Source organism: Papio anubis, chromosome 9 (genome assembly GCF_008728515.1).
Source record: "Papio anubis isolate 15944 chromosome 9, Panubis1.0, whole genome shotgun sequence".
Classification (NCBI taxonomy): Eukaryota; Metazoa; Chordata; class Mammalia; order Primates; family Cercopithecidae; genus Papio; species Papio anubis.
This window is the reverse complement of record NC_044984.1, coordinates 89,405,723-89,421,952: the sequence shown is the minus strand read 5'-3', so window position 1 is coordinate 89,421,952 and position 16,230 is coordinate 89,405,723. Positions and strand designations below refer to the sequence as shown.

The window sequence follows — 16,230 nt, the reverse complement described above, 5'->3', positions numbered from 1 at the left end:
CAAGCAATTCTTGTGTCTCTGCCACCTGGGTAGCTGCAATTACAGGTGCCCACTACCACACCTGGCTAATTTTTTTTTTTTTTTTTTTAATAGGAGTGGGATTTCTCCATGTTAGCCAGGCTGGTCTCAAACTCCTGGCCTCATGTGATCCACCTGCCTCAGCCTTCCAAAGTACTGGGATTACAGGTGTAAGCCACTGCGCCCGGCCCCTTTTAAAACTTTTCTGTGTAGTTGTGTTCATAACCATATTCCATCTTTCTTGCTTTTTTCCATCAATATTATAAGCAATTTTTCATGTTATTAAAACAGTTCTTATAGTCACCATTAAAATATTTTTTCTGATTATAAGAATATACAATTGCTATAGAAAATTTGGAAATCCAGAGAAATATTAATATGAGGTAGAAACAAAAATAAGCTCTGATTCTTTGGCAATACTGTTAACATTTTATTCACTGATTCAACAACTATTTGAGGGTCTGCTTTTGGGTAGAGAAAGAATGTTTTGGGAGTGTTTGTTTTAGAGGTGGGGTTTTGCTGTGTTGCCAAGGATGGAGTGCAGGAGCTATTCACAGGTGCAATCATAGCACACTACAGCCTTGAACTCCTGGGCTCAAGCATCCCCCTGCCTCAGCCTCCCGTGTAGCTGGGACTCCAGAGGAATGTTTTTTCAAGACCACAGTGTGTGAAAAACTGATTGTAGTTTATTGGTCACAACTTCTTTAGAAGAAAGCTTATTATTATAAAGAACAATATACATACACATTTCTCACATAATGTATGCAACATTTTCGGACTTGCTTCTCCCTCCCCTCACTTAATATGTCACAGACATTTTTCCTGTGTCGCTAAATACTGTGTCAATTCGAGTTTTTTAGTTTCTGTGGGGCTTTTGTATTTAGAAAGGATTGTTGGGCAATTTGGATTTAAAATTAATATACTATTTATTATAGTTGCAAATGTAAAAACCTAATTGTTTTTCATTCTTGAGGTTCAATTTATAAATAGGATAAGATTAGTAAATTGAATTATTTTTTGCCTAAAAATAAAGAACAGTCATTTTCTCTTGTTCTTTGATGAATGTTTGATAAACTCTAATGGAAAGGATTACATTGTCCTAAACAGTAATACCCATTTGCAAATTTAGTTAATACATCTCTTTAAGCACTTTAGGTCACATTTATAAATTGAACATATTTGATATTTGATATTTTTCAATTCTTCAAATCCCCAGTGTATAGGCAGATTAAGCTATCAAGCAAAATGTTCCTAAGCACTTAAATGACTCTTGTTTACTCAAGCCCAAAAGTTCAGTGTCATCCCCCTGTCTCATTTCTCTAATGTCCAGTCTATTAGCAAATTCATACTGCTTTCGTTTCTGAGTATGTCCCACGTCTCATCACTGCCTCTATGACTGTTACCCTAGTCCAAGGCAAAATTTTCTCTTGCCTGGACATCTACAGTCACCTCCTAACTGGTTTGATAACATTCTTGCAGTGCACTAGTGTTCCCAATATGCTAAGTGATGAGAGTGCCTTTTTTTTTTTTTTTTTTTTTTGAGACGAAGTCTCGCTCTGTCACCCAGGCTGGAGTGCAGTGGCCGGATCTCAGCTCACTGCAAGCTCCGCCGCCTGTGTTCACGCCATTCTCCTGCCTCAGCCTCCCAAGTAGCTGGGACTACAGGCGCCCGCCACCACGCCCAGCTAATTTTTTTTGTATTTTAGTAGGGACGGGGTTTTACCGTGTTAGCCAGTATAGTCTCGATCTCCTGACCTCGTGATCCGCTCGTCTCGGTCTCCCGAAGTGCTGGGATTACAGGCTTGAGCCACCGCGCCCGGCCGAGAGTGCCTATTTTTAAATGTAAATCAGATCACATCAAGTCTCTGCTCAGAATGATGCAGTGACTTCCCATCACAGTGAGAGTAAAAACCCCAACTCCTTCCATGGTCTGCAAGGCCTTGTGTGATCGCAGTCTGCATGCACTGTCCTAGTCACTGCCCTGTTGACTCTGACTTGGCCACATTGGCCTTTTTGGTTTTCCTTGAACAGTGAGCATACTCCCAACTCAGTCTCTGCACTAGCTTTTTCCCCAGATTTGGCATGGCTCACACACCTTCACTTTATTCAAGTGCCAATCCAGTGGCTTTTCAGGTGATCTAGTCTATAAGAGCCCTGTTCCCTCTCATACTCCATACTCTTCTCCTGCTCTAGTTTTTTCCTTGGTGGCACTTACCTACCTCTGCTTAACATTTTTTTATATATTATTTAATTTATTGTATGTTTACCCAAATACCATGTTAGAACAGTGCCTCCCACATAGTATTTCTTCAAAAAATATTTGTTGGATGAATGAATGTACATATACTATTTTACTTGAAACAAACATTATTTTTTGGGTATGATAATCAGTTTTCTTCACTTTAGCTGATTCAAAAATGGCATCTTCTGCTACTCCTTTATAGCTTTTTGATGAATTTGAAACTAGATTTACCTCTGAATTACATTGCAGTTTCAACCTGTCCTTTTTAGTACTTTGACCCGCTGAATCATTTGTTATAGTTTTATGGGATTTTGGGGGCGGAGGAGTGTTTTTTTTTTTTTGAGACAAGGTCTTGCTCTGTCACCCAGGCCAAGTGTAGTGCCATGATCATAACTCACTGCAACCTCAAAATCCTGGGCTCAAGCCATCATTCTGCCTCCACCTCCTGAGTAGCTGGGAGTATAGGTGCATGCCACCACACCCAGCTAATGTTTTTGTTTTTGAGAGAGAAGGTGTCAAACTCCTGGCCTCAAGTGGTCCCCCAACCTTGGCCTTCCAAAGCACTGGGATTATATGTGACAGCCACTGTGCCTAGCCTGTTATAGTCTTTTAAAATATTATTTCTCTAAATAAATTGCTAGCTGTCAATGGCTGATAATATTTTCTTCAAAGTAAGTCCTTCCTAATGTTTATTTTCTGCTCCAGAAAATCAGAATATTAGGAGACTGTGTTCTAAGAAACTACAAACTGCATAATTAGGTAGTTTCTCTTATGTTACAGAATGTTACTTTTCTTTATAACCATTCTCTGTTAAAATGTGTTCATTATAAGCAGAAGACAAGATTGTTTCGATTTTTAAAACTCAGCTTTTATTTAACACATTTCACTGAGTATTCATTGCTTCATTTAATATTGATTCTAACATTTTACAAAGATGCCTTGTTGGAAAATTCCATATGTGGGATGTGGAAATAAACTATGTATTACTCTTGGTGAATGAAGAACAGCTCAGTATGTTCATTATAGAAAATTCAAAAAATAACAAAAGAAATAAGAATAGCCTGTTATCCCACCACTTGTAGAAACCACTGCTATTAACATTTTGATACATATTCAACCTTCAATATCTGTGGGTTCTGCATCCATAGATTAAACCAACATCGGGTGGAAATTATATCAGAAAAAAGTTCACAAAGTTCCAAAAAGCCGGATTTGCTGAGTGCCAAGTATTATGTTGAATCCACATGAACGAAGTGATATGCAGACGTCGTATTAGGCTTTATAAGTAACCTGGAGATGAGTTAAAGTATACAGGAGGTTGTGCCTAAATTATATGCAAATGCTACATTTGTCCTGGAATCAATCCCCCATAGATACTAGGGACAACTGTTATTCTTACCTCCTCGTTTTCTATGCATATATATTCTTTTGGTTTTGTTATTCATGTAATTGAGATTTTTGAAGAAGTAGCCTGGGTTTGCAAGTTATTTTAACTTTTGGCACCCTAGTTTTCTCACTTATTAAATTTGGATAATAATATTTACCACTAGAGTTGTTATAAGGATCAAATAGGTTAATATTTGTAAAGTGTATAGATTAGTGCCCATGACTTACAAATGCTATATATAAGTATTAAATAAATTAGGCAAATAACCTGCTTTTATTTTTTTTTATTTTATTTATTTTTTTTTTTGAGACGGAGTCTTGCTCTGTCCCCCAGGCTGGAGTGCAATGGCGCGATCTCGGCTCACTGCAAGCTCCGCCTCCTGGGTTTACGCCATTCTCCTGCCTCAGCCTCCCGAGTAGCTGGGACTACAGGCGCCTGCCACCTCGCCCGGCTAGTTTTTTGTGTTTTTAGTAGAGACGGGGTTTCACTGTGTTAGCCAGGATGGTCTCGATCTCCTGACCTTGTGATCCGCCCGCCTCGGCCTCCCAAAGTGCTGGGATTACAGGCTTGAGCCACCGCGCCCGGCCAAATAACCTGCTTTTAAAACTTATATATGGTGAACATTTTCTCAAGTCATAAAATATTCTCTCTTTTTTTTTCTTAGAAATGGAATCCCGCCTTCCCCACCCCCCTCCCCATCCAGGCACCATCATGGCTTTCTGCAGCCTTGAACTCCTGAGCTCATGTGATCTCTGCCTCAGCCTCCCAAGTAGCTAGGACTACAGGTGCCTGTCACTATGCCTGGCTAATTTTTGCATTTTTTGTAGACATGTGGGTCTCATTATGTTGACCAGGCTGGTCTCGAACTCATGGCCTCAAGCTATCCTCCCGCCTTGGCCTCCAGAAGTGCTAGGATTACAGGTATGAGGCACCATACCTAGCCAAAATATTCTCTATAGCATAATTTTTAATAATGCCTTAGTCTTCCAATCATATGGATATGCCATGAGCTATTCCCTTTATTTTTGGTTTTGTTCTTTCCATTCTTTCATTGTTATAAATAAAGCTCTGATAAATATTCTTATACTTGAGTATTTATCCATATCCTCATTTCCTTAAATGGAAATGGATCCACCAGGAGTATACATGTTTTATAAGTTTTTGATACCTGCTGCCAAATTGCCCTCTAGAAGGGCTATACCAATTTATATTCTCAGGATAAATATATTCAATAGTATATGAGTATTGATTTCTCTTTAAGTTCACTGATTCTGGGTTTTTTAAATCTTTGCCAATTTAGCAAGTAAAAAATTTTACCTTGTTTTAATGGGCATTGCCTTGATTAAACTTCATTGTTTGCTCCTATAATTTTTTTCTTTGTTGACATCTCTTAATATTTTTTATCAGTTTTCTATTGGATATTTGACTTTCTCTAATTTGTAATGATAAATGAACCTTTTTTTCTGCATATTACAAATATTTTCTCCTGTTTCTTTTAACCTTTAATCCTGTTTATAGTGTTTTAGGACATAGACATTTCAATTTTTAAAAAGCTTAATTTTGGGGGTACATAGTAGTTGTATATATTTATGGGGTGAGATGTTTTGATACAGGCATGTAATGTGTGATCATCACATCATGGAAAATGGGGTACCCATCCCTTCAAGCATTTGTCCTTTGTGTTACATACAATCGAATTATACTCTTTTACTTGTTAAAAAATGTACAATTAAATTATTATAGACTATAGTCATCATGTTGTGCTATCAAGTACTAGGTCTTATTCATTCTTTCTGACTATTTTTTTTTATGCCCATTAACTATCCCCACCTCCTCCTCATCCCTAACCCAACCCCACTACTCTTCCTAGCCTCTGGTGATCATTCTTCTACTCTTCTATCTCCATGAGTTCAACTGTTTTGATTTTTAGGTGTCACAGATAAACGAGAACATGCAATGTTTGTCTTTCAGTACCTGGCTTACTTCACTTAACATAATGATCTCCGGTTCCATCCATGTTGTTACTAATGACAGGATATTGTTCTTTTTTATGGCTGAATAGTACCCCATTGTATTAAGTATCACATTTTCTCTACAGATCCATCTGTTGATGGACACTTAGGTTGCTTCCAAATTTTGGCTATTGTGAACAGTGGGGCAACAAACATGGGAGTGCAAAAGTCTCTTCACTATACTGATTTCCTTTCTTTTAGGTTATACCCAGCAGCAGGATTGCTGGATCATATGGTAGCTCAATTTTTAGTTTTTTGAGGAACTTCCAAACTGTTCTCCATAATGGTTGTACTAATTTACATTCCCACCAACAGTGCATGAGGGTTCTCTTTTCGCCACATCTTTGCCAGCATTTATTATTGCCTGTCTTTTGTATAAAAGCCATTTTAACTGGGATGAGATAGTATCTCATTGTAGGTTTTTTTTTACTGCTCCTTGTGGACCAGAGCTACCCCATAGGCAGTGTGCCCAGAGTAGCCTCATTTTAAGTTTGATTTGCATTTATCTGATGATCAGTGATGTTGAACACTTTTTCATATGTCTGTTTGCCATTTGTTTGTCTTCTTTTGAGAAATGTCTTTTCAAATCTTTTTCCCATTTTTAAATCAGATTATTAGATTTTTTCCTGTAGAGTTGTTTGAACTCCTTATATAATCTGGTTATTAATCCCTTGTTAGATGGGTAATTTGCAAATATTTTCTCTCATTCTGTGGGTTGTCTCTTCACTTTGATGATTGTTTCCTTTGCTGTGCAGAAGCTTTTTACTTGATGTGATTTCATTTGCCCATTTTTTTCTCTGGTTGTCTGTGCTTGCAGGTTATTACTCAAGAAATTTTTATCCAGACCAATTTCCTGGAGAGTTTCCCCAATGTTTTCTTGTAGTAGTTTCATAGTTTAAGGTCTTAGATTTAAGTCTTTAATCCATTTTGATTTGATTTTTGTAAAATACAGCAAAAGATAGGAATCTAGTTTCGTTTTTCTGCATATGGATATCCAGTTTTCCCAGAAGAGACTACCTTTTCCCCAGTGTATGTTCTTGGCACCTTTGGTGAAAATGCTGTTTTGATTAACATAGCTCTGTTATTTTTTTTAAGACTCTTTTTTTTTTTTTTTTTGAGACGGAGTCTTGCTTATTGTCCAGGCTGGAGTGCAGTGGCACCATCTCAGCTCACTGCAACGTCCACCTCCTGGGTTCAAGCGATTCTCCTGCCTCAGCCTCCTGAGTAGCTGGGATTAGAGGCATGTGCCACCACACTCACTGATTTTTGTATTTTTTAGTAGAGATGGGGTTTCACCATGTTGGCCAGGCTGGTCTCAAACCCCTGACCTCAAGTGATCCACCCACCTAAGCCTCCTAAAGTGCTGGGATTAAGGCATGAGCTACCACACCTGGCTGCTCTGTAGTATAATTTGAAGTCAGTGTAATTTGACTTCTCCGGTTTTGTTCTTTTTGCTTAGGACAGCTTTGGCTATTCTGGGTCTTTTGTGGTTCCATATATGTTTTAGGACTGGGTTTTGTGGGGTTTTTTTCTATTTTTGTGAAGGAAGTGATTGGTATTTTGATAGGGATTGCATTGAATCTGTAGATTGCTTTGGGTAGTATGGACATTTTACCAATATGGATTCTTCCAATCCATTAACTTGGAATATATTTCCATTTTTTTGGTGTCCTCTTCAATGTCTTTCATCAATGTTTTATACTTTTTTCAATTTTTACATAGTAAGATCTATCAGCTTTTTTCTTTTTATGGCTTTTTACCTTTGACATTAATTTTACAAGTGAATCTTCATATTCTATGAATATCAATATATTCTATGATTATAAATACTCTTTTTGTATCTGAGATTATTATTTTTATGTATGTATGTATTTATTTATTTAGAAACAGAGTCTTGCTCTGTTGTTCAGGCTGGAGTGCAGTAGCAGGACATGGCTCACTGTAGCCTCTATTTCCTGGGTTCAAGCAATTCTCCCACCTCAGCTTCCTGAGTAGCTGGGACTACAGGTGCCACTATGCCTGGCTAAATTTTCAAAAATTATTTTGTTGAGATGGGGATCTCACTATGCTGCCCAGGCTGGTCTTGACCTCAAGTGATCCTCCTGCTTTGGCCTCCCGTGGGATAACAGGTGTGAGTCACTGTGCCTGGTCCTGAGCATTATTAATCTATCTGGAATCATTGATGACTTGGGAAATCTAACTTTTTTTTTTCTTTTGTTTTGTGTGTTTATCTTTTTTTACACTCCTCTCAACTTACACCTTATGGTGTTTTTTTGTTTCCCAACAAAATCATCCTAGCATAATTTGTTGAGAAATTTTTACTTTCCTCAATGATTTGAAATGCCAGTTTCACCTTATATACATTTTAGTCTGTTTGGGGGTTTTTCTACTTTCTTTTTTTTTTTTTTTTTTGAGACGGAGTCTCGCTCTGTCGCCCAGGCTGGAGTGCAGTGGCCGGATCTCAGCTCACTGCAAGCTCCGCCTCCCGGGTTCCCGCCATTCTCCTGCCTCAGCCTCCCGAGTAGCTGGGACTACAGGCGCCGCCACCTCGCCCGGCTAATTTTTTGTGTTTTTAGTAGAGACGGGGTTTCGCCGTGTTAGCCAGGATGGTCTCGATCTCCTGACCTTGTGATCCGCCCGTCTCGGCCTCCCAAAGTGCTGGGATTACAGGCTTGAGCCACCGCGCCCGGCCAGTTTTTCTACTTTCTTATGGTACTTTTGTGTCAGTTGCCATAGCATTCTAATGTTTGAGACATTCGTTTAATGTCTGATAATGCCAGTGCCAGCCTTTCTGATTGTTCTGAGTTTTCAAAATTTTCTTGGATAAACTTTAACTGAAGCTTACAATCATATTGTGAAACTCTAAGAAGAACCCCATTGGGATTTTCATTCAGATTGCACTTAATTAAATAATAGTTAGTGTGCTAACAAGGTTTGAATTGCCGTCTTATAATGAACCATGTTTGTTTTTTAAATTTGTTAAATGTATCAATCCCATCCTGGGGTTAGATGGATCCAGGGGTTTTGTGGATACCATAATCCCAACCCAGTTTCATCTATTGATTGAAAGTTAAATTTCTAATCAAAAGGTTCTTGATTCAACCATTAGAAGGCTGTGTTCAAGCCTCAGCTCTGTAATATACATCATGTGGGACCTTGGGAAAGTCATTTTAATCCTGTTTCCTAGACTTTAGAATAGTTTGATGAGTATTAAATAAGTGAAAGAGCAGTATGTGTGAGAATATCTCATAAACTAAAGTGAGATGGAGTAATAGTTTTAGTGTGATGAATATTTTTACTTCATAAAACATTCTGGAGTTTTTCCTTAGTCTTTCGTATTTATTTTTTGAAAAATTGAAAAATCTTTGGCATTTCTAGGCCAGGTGCGGTGGCTCACACCTGTAATCCCAGCACTTTGGAAGACTGAGGCAGGCAGATCCCTCAAGCCCAGGAGTTTGAGACCATCCTGGACAACATGGTGAAACCTCGTCTCTACTAAAAATACAAAAATTAGCCAGGTGTGGTGGCGTGCGCCTGTAATCGGGAGGCTGAATTGCTTCAACCCAGGAGGCAGAGGTTGCACTGGGCCAAGATTGTACCATTGTACTCCAGCCTGGGTGACAGAGCGAGACACTGTCTCAAAAATAAATAAATAAATAAATATAAAAAATCTTTGGCATTTCTAGTCTCAGTGATACTAAGTGAAAATATCTGAAACATGAACAATACGGTCAGAAGCCAGCCTGTAATCCCAGCACCTTGGAAAGTTTAGAGAAGAGGATTGCTTGAGACCAGGATTTTGAGACCAGCCTGCCTGGCAACATAAAGATCCCATCTCTACAAAAAAATATTTTGAGACGGAGTGTTGCTCTGTCACCCAGGCTGGAGCAGTGGCGCGATCTCGGCTCACTGCAGGCTCCACCTCCTGGGTTCATGCCATTCTCCTGCCTCAGCCTCTCGAGTAGCTGGGACTACAGGCGCCCACCACCATGCCCGGTTAATTTTTTGTATTTTTAGTAGAGACAGGGTTCCACTGTGTTAGCCAGGATGGTCTCGATCTGCTGACGTCGTGATCCGCCTGCCTCAGCCTCCCACAGTGCTGGGATTACAGGCGTGAGCCACCGTACCCGGCCTACAAAAAATTTTTAAAATTAGCCAAGTGTGGTGGTGTGTACCTGTAGTCCTAGCTGCTTGGGAGGCTGAGGCAGGAGGATCACTTGAGCCCAGGAGTTTGAGGCTGCAGTGGGCTGTGATGACACCACTGCAGTCTTTGATTCCTTAACTTGATCATGTATGTTATCCAGGAAGAAATAGTCAAAGCAGTATTGTGTATTTCAAAGTAGCTAGAAGAGAGGACATGAATTGCTTCCAACACAGAAATAACAAATACAGTGATTGAGATACCTCAGAGACCTGACTTGATCAGCACACATTCTGTGCACGTAACAAAATGTCAAATGTACCCCCACAAATACATAAAATGTTACGTATCAATTAAGGAAAAAACCTGTCTGCATTGTTGTTGGCTGTTATTTGGTGATGTTTTATTTCTGCCAATTTTCTAAAAGAGAACCTTAAACTTGCTTATCTTTGTTATTAATACAAAACACTCTTTAGGAGTGTTTTCATTTGCAATGGCTTTTTTAAAATGTATTTTATATTGTCTGTATGTTTTTATTTGTTAAATTTCCTTTTAGGCTATTTTAGTTTTTCTTCACAAATAAATCCCTCTGTTTTCCACTTTGAGTAGCTCACATCCTCAAACTGAGGGACTGTGTAAGTGAAGCAGCATGTTTTTAAAGGAGAAAATCTCCCTCTCCTGTTCTTAGACACACTTTTTCTTCTTATACAACTCAAAATAGGATTAACCATTTATGGGATTTGTTTCTGTTGGAGTTATGTTGCAAGTTTAAGCTTCATTCCTGAAAGTTAAAATCATTTTCTTTCCGTAGGGGAGATTACAGTAATTATGATTTAATATCTTTGTTTTCCATTTATTTTGATATAACTTCAATATATTTGAGTACTGAGTTTTCCCCCAATGTAATATTTTTTCACTGTAAATTGTCTTCTCCTTTGTATTTGTAATCTTTTTCCTTTCTCCTAGTCTCCTTATTTGCAGTCTCACTGACTTTATCAAATATATATAATTTTATATTTTGTCCTTTAATAACTGGGATATAAAATTAAAGTGAGTCTAATGCCAACTATAACACAGTTTTCTAAACAATGCCGTTAGTATGTTGGCTTATTTGCTTATTTATTTATTTTGAGATAGAGTCTCACTCTGCGGCACAGGCTGGAGTGCAGTGGCAAGATCTCAGCTCACTGCAACCTCCGCCTCCCCAGCTCAAGCAATTCTCATGCCTCAGTCTCCCAAGTAGCTGGGATTACAGGTGTGTGCCACCACCCCTTGGCTGATTTTTGTATTTTTAGTAGAGATGGGGTTTCGCCCATGTTGGCCAGAGTGGTCTCGAACTTCTGGCCTCCAGTGATCCCCCTGCCTCAGCCTCCCAAAGTGCTGGGATTACAGGCATGAGTCACGCACCTGGCCAAATTTTAAAAAATAACTTAAAAGTCAGTATCTCTGGCCAGGCGCAGTGGCTCACGCCTTAATCTTAGCACTTTGGGAGGCTGAGGCGGGCAAATCACTGGAGGCCAGGAGTTCAAGACCAGCCTGAACAACATGGTGAAACTTCATCTCTACTAAAAATAAAAAAAATTAGCCCAGCGTGGTGGCATGCGCCTGTAATCCCAGCTACTCAGGAGGCTGAGGCAGGAGAATCACTTGAGCCCAGGAGGTGGAGGTTGCAGTGAGCCAAGATATCGCCACTACACTCCAGCCTGCGCCACAGAGCAAGACTGTCTAAAAAAAAAGAAAAAGAAAAAGGACCCAGCTAAGAGTCTGTTTTGCAAGTAAAACTCTCTGGTGTGGCAGTCTGAAAGATATGATTTATTTACCCCTTATTTAATAATAAAATAACAAGGGTTATATTTGCCTAGCAGACTATAAACATTTCCCTTTTTCTTATAATTCTTTATAAACTGGTATAATGGGTATAGTTTATTATTTATTAATTCCCTGATTCTTGCATGTAGCCTTGCCGGGATAAATATTTTCAGATTTTGTGTATTGTGATAAAAATTATTTTTTACTTTTTTGGAGCATTTTCCATTTCTCCATGAGCTCTTCAGTTCCTCACTTAAGTAACAGAATAGGCATAAGCTTGGGACTATGGTTCCTTAAATATCATTTTAACCTTCAGGAGTCTTGATAGCAATTTTTTGAATAAAATTTTTCTTTAGTTAAGCTGACTCAACAAGATAAAAGTTAAATATTTCTGCTATGCCATAAGCTCACATAAAGCCCCTTGATAAGTGACAGCCTTGACTTTAACAGCTAATCCCTCTGAGTGGTTAGTGGAGCCTGGCTCACCACCATCGTCTCACAAGGGCTTCAGTGCTCGTGTGCTCATATGCATAGTTACAGTTTATTGGCCCAGGTCACTTTCACTAATCCCCAGCTTCCTTTAAAGGATGTAAGACAGACACTGACCTAGCTTGTACAGCTTTCTGCATTCTTCATTGTATAAGCTGATCATGAAACAATTATCTTTCGATATAAATATAGCAACTGTAATCATATTTTATCTGTATTCAGACTGGTTTTTAGCCAATTACCTATCTATATCTATCAATTACTGCTAGCAAATATTCTTAGGTTTACATAGCAACAAAAATGTTTCTCATTAGCTTTAGTTTTAGTTATTCCACTGAAACATCCTCCTCTTGTCCTTTTCTCTGCAGCTAGATAATCACCTTTTTCCCCCACCCCTGGACTGCAGTTCTGTGACTGGCCTCTCATTTTTCCCCGCCCCCCCCCCCAATAGGGTCGTCTCTGTCTTGTGAGCTCCAGGTCTTAGAGGCTGGGACAAATTCTCTCTTCCCTTCTTTCCCATGTAAACCCCTCAGCTTAGCTTCCTGCTTGATCGAACTCTGTCCCACAAACTTTGATTCCTCCTTTCCCTGTCATTAGCAGCAGTATCGCTGGTCTCTTCCCTTTCAACTCCAGGTATCCGGCTTTTAGGTCTGATTTCTGGAACATATCCTCTTAAATTAAATTGTTAAGCACTTACAACTGAAATACTTGTGAATTGGGGGTCGTTGTAACTTTTTTTTTAAGACAGGGTCTCACTATGTTGCCCAGGCTGGTCCTGAACTTCTGGCCTCAAGTGATCCTCCCACCTCATCCTAGCCAAAGTGCTGGGATTATAGACATGAGCCACTGTGCCTGGCCCTGATTTAATCTTTTAATATAACAAGTTGCATATTCTCTAGTGTTTACACTGACATGCTTGAATTTACAATGCATCAGAGACTCTTCGCAGCAGGAGCCTCATGGATTTTAAACTAGACCTTCATGAGCCAGAGTAACCTGAGCGTACCAAAAATCCAGAATTGACCTCTAGCACCTAATAGTAATACTGTATTTTTATCAATTCTAAAATATATTTGCACATCTAAACTTAGGATACATGTTATAATCAGTAGTGTGCCATAATATATTTGGTAGCATCTTTCTTTCTTAGAGGTAGATAAAATAATGGCATGTCTGAAAATGGATAGTGTCAGATTTGATAAGATACAGTAATGGGCCGGGCATGGTGGCTAATACCTATAATCCCAGCACTTTGGGAGGCTGAAGCAGGAAGATCCCTTGAGCTCAGAAGTTTGAGATCAGCCTGGGCAGCATAGTGAGATCCTATCTCTACAAAAATGTTCTAAAAGTTAGCCAGGCATGGTGGCATGCTCTTATAGTGTCAGCTACGTAGGAGGCTGAGGTAGGAGGATCACACGAGCCCAGGAGTTTGAGGCTGCAATGAGCTATAATCGTGCTACTGCATTCCAGCATGGGTGACAGAGTGAGACCCTGTCTCCAAAAAAAAGAAAGAAAGAAAATGAAGGAAAAAAATACAGTAATGAGAACAGTAGCTGACATTTGTTGAGTATCTGCCACACACAAGAATTTTTCTATGTGCTTTATGTATATTACCTCCTTTTATCTTTATACCATCCCTGAGGAGTAGGGATGTTCAGATGGAAAAAAACTAAGGCATAGAAGAATTCAGCTAGTAAGTGTTGGAGCTAAGGCTTGAACCCAAGCAACAACAACAAAAAATACCTTTTTAACCTTCCTTCCACTGTGCTGTACTGCCTCTTCATAACTGTTTGGGTTTTTTCCCCTCTTCAAGGCATCGGTGGCTTCACAGTATGACTGATGATCCTCCAACAACAAAACCACTTACTGCTCGTAAATTCATTTGGACAAACCATAAATTCAACGTGAGTGGCACCCCAGAACAATATGTACCTTATTCCACCACTAGAAAGAAGATTCAGGAGTGGATCCCACCTTCAACACCTTACAAGTAAAGACAATGAAGAACAGTTGAAACATGCAAAATATGGAGCTTTTCATGTAATTACTCTTTTACCATTTGCCATTCACTAGATTAAAATTGTGTGACTAAACAATGTCTTTCGTGCCTTTTTGCCCTTCACTTTGTTGTTTTCCAGGTGCAAAATAGATGCTTCCAAACATGGTGATTGAAGTAGACTTGTATTGGGGTAGCTGCGTGGTTTACAGTTCCCTTTTCTGGAAACAGCCTCTGTGGTCCTGTTTGTGCTTTGGGACCCTACCTTACTACCATAGCTCGTTATATGGGAAGACCTAAGCCAAGCCACATTTTCTCATGGGAACTTGGAACTTGAATGGGGAGACACAAAGGCTGAAAGTCATCAGAACTGGGTGACTTTTATTGAAGCTCTCTAAGGAGGTTATCAGAGATACCCTATGTCCTGAGTCTGGTTCTTTAATGGTTCATTTTAAACTGTAAACTATCCTAGACTCTATTCCAATATGTTCTTAGTTCTTTAAGCTAACTAGGGTCACAGATTTTTTTTGTTGCTTGCCAATAAAAAAGTCTTTAATATCCAGATTGGTACCAGAGGTAGGCAAAAGACCTTCAAGGAAATGCGGGATCTTTGGAATTGGTGGTTGTGTCTGGGTAGGGTGAAAGGCCCACATCTCTCTGTATTCCAGATGGAAAGCTCGCAGCTCCAGTGATCAAGGAGCTTATCAGGCTGTTGCCTTTAGTCACCAGGATCCACGAGCCCCCTGAGGATAAGGCCCCTGGGGACTGGTAGCAGCCACCATGGAACAAATTAATGCTAGGATTATGGAGTCAGGTGGTTGTTTCCAAGGGCATTGAATGACTTAAGAGAGAATAAACCTTGATTCTCAAATCTCAACTCAAGGCATCAAGTGTGTGAAAGGAAAATAAATCTTGGGACCCCAAAATCACTAAGCCAAGGGAAAAGTCAGGCTGGGAACTATGTCAGGCAAACCTGACCCCCATTTTATCCCTAAATAAGATATTAATAGCTACAAAGATAAAAAGCTACATATCTCCCTCCTTGAAATTCCTTGTGGACAAAGGACAGACAGAACTCAAAGTCATCTCTGAGGCTCACCGGAGATAAATGTGTATCTGATTGCTTCCTCTGCCCTGTTGTTTATGTAAAAATCCAGATTCACTGAGCCAGACTAAACTGTGTATTCAGTGGAAGGCTGCTCAAGAACTCAAAAGAATGCAGCCTTTTGTCTCTTGTCTACTTATGACCTGGAAGCCCCTACCTCACGTTGTCCCGTCTCACCTGACGGAACCAGTGTGCATGTTACACCTACTGATTGGTGTCTCACGTCTCCCTAAAATGTCTAAAAGCAAGCTGTACCCCGACCACTTGGGCACGTGTCATCAGGACCCCCTGAAGCTGTGTCACAGCCACAGCCTTAACCTCAGCAAAATAAACTCTAAATTGATTGAGACTTGTCTCAGATACCTTTTGGTTTATAAGTGAAACGCAGGGTAATTGTATGACTTCACTTACCTTCTTGGTTTCCTATATGAAAATGAAGGGATAGAGTGGGACCCTGGCTGTTGGTATAGGAACATCTAGAAGGAACTAGAACAATGGTCTTCGCCCTTGACTGCATATTAGCTTTTTTATAATCCAGAATTCCAGGCAATCAGACCAGCATCTTTGAGGGTAGGATCCAGGCATCAGTAATTTTTAAAACTTCTCCCCTCACCACCTTATGGTTCAATTTGCAGCCAATGTTTTGAACAACTGTGCTAAAGAAACCAACACGCAAAAACCAGTTCTTTTGAAACTCTTCCTCAGTCATAAGAAACTAGTCTACTGCAGCCCTATCCCCTGAGTATCCCTTAGCTGGATCAGGTTGAATTCAGTGCCTTCAAGAGATACTGTATTCAGTGTGTTGTTTTGGCTTTTTTAGCCCTGGATTTTTGAGACAGCATATAACATACAGGTGTTTTGCACGTATTTATTTGCCTGATGACCTGAAAAGCTGGCAGAGCAAAACTAGTCCCTGTAGGTGGCCCAGTCTGCAGTCCAAGCAGCTCTGCTGCTCAGCCCTCTCAAAGTGTCTGGCTGATTGGGAGACTTACCGAAGTCAGAGACAAATTTCTCCAGGAGAATCACAATGG

The 16,230-nt window shown here is 39.7% G+C and overlaps 1 protein-coding gene across 1 annotated transcript in view; it reads left to right on the top strand.

The window, feature by feature from the left end:
• NDUFA12 (NADH:ubiquinone oxidoreductase subunit A12) overlaps positions 1 to 14,194 on the top strand; it is a 43,331-nt gene extending 29,137 nt beyond the window's left edge. The window contains exon 4 of the mRNA XM_003906966.2: positions 13,912 to 14,194. Within this exon, the coding sequence (XP_003907015.1) occupies positions 13,912 to 14,092 (181 nt within the window). The 3' untranslated portion in view covers positions 14,093 to 14,194. The remainder of the gene's footprint in view (positions 1 to 13,911) is intronic.
• The last annotated feature ends 2,036 nt before the right edge of the window (positions 14,195 to 16,230 follow it).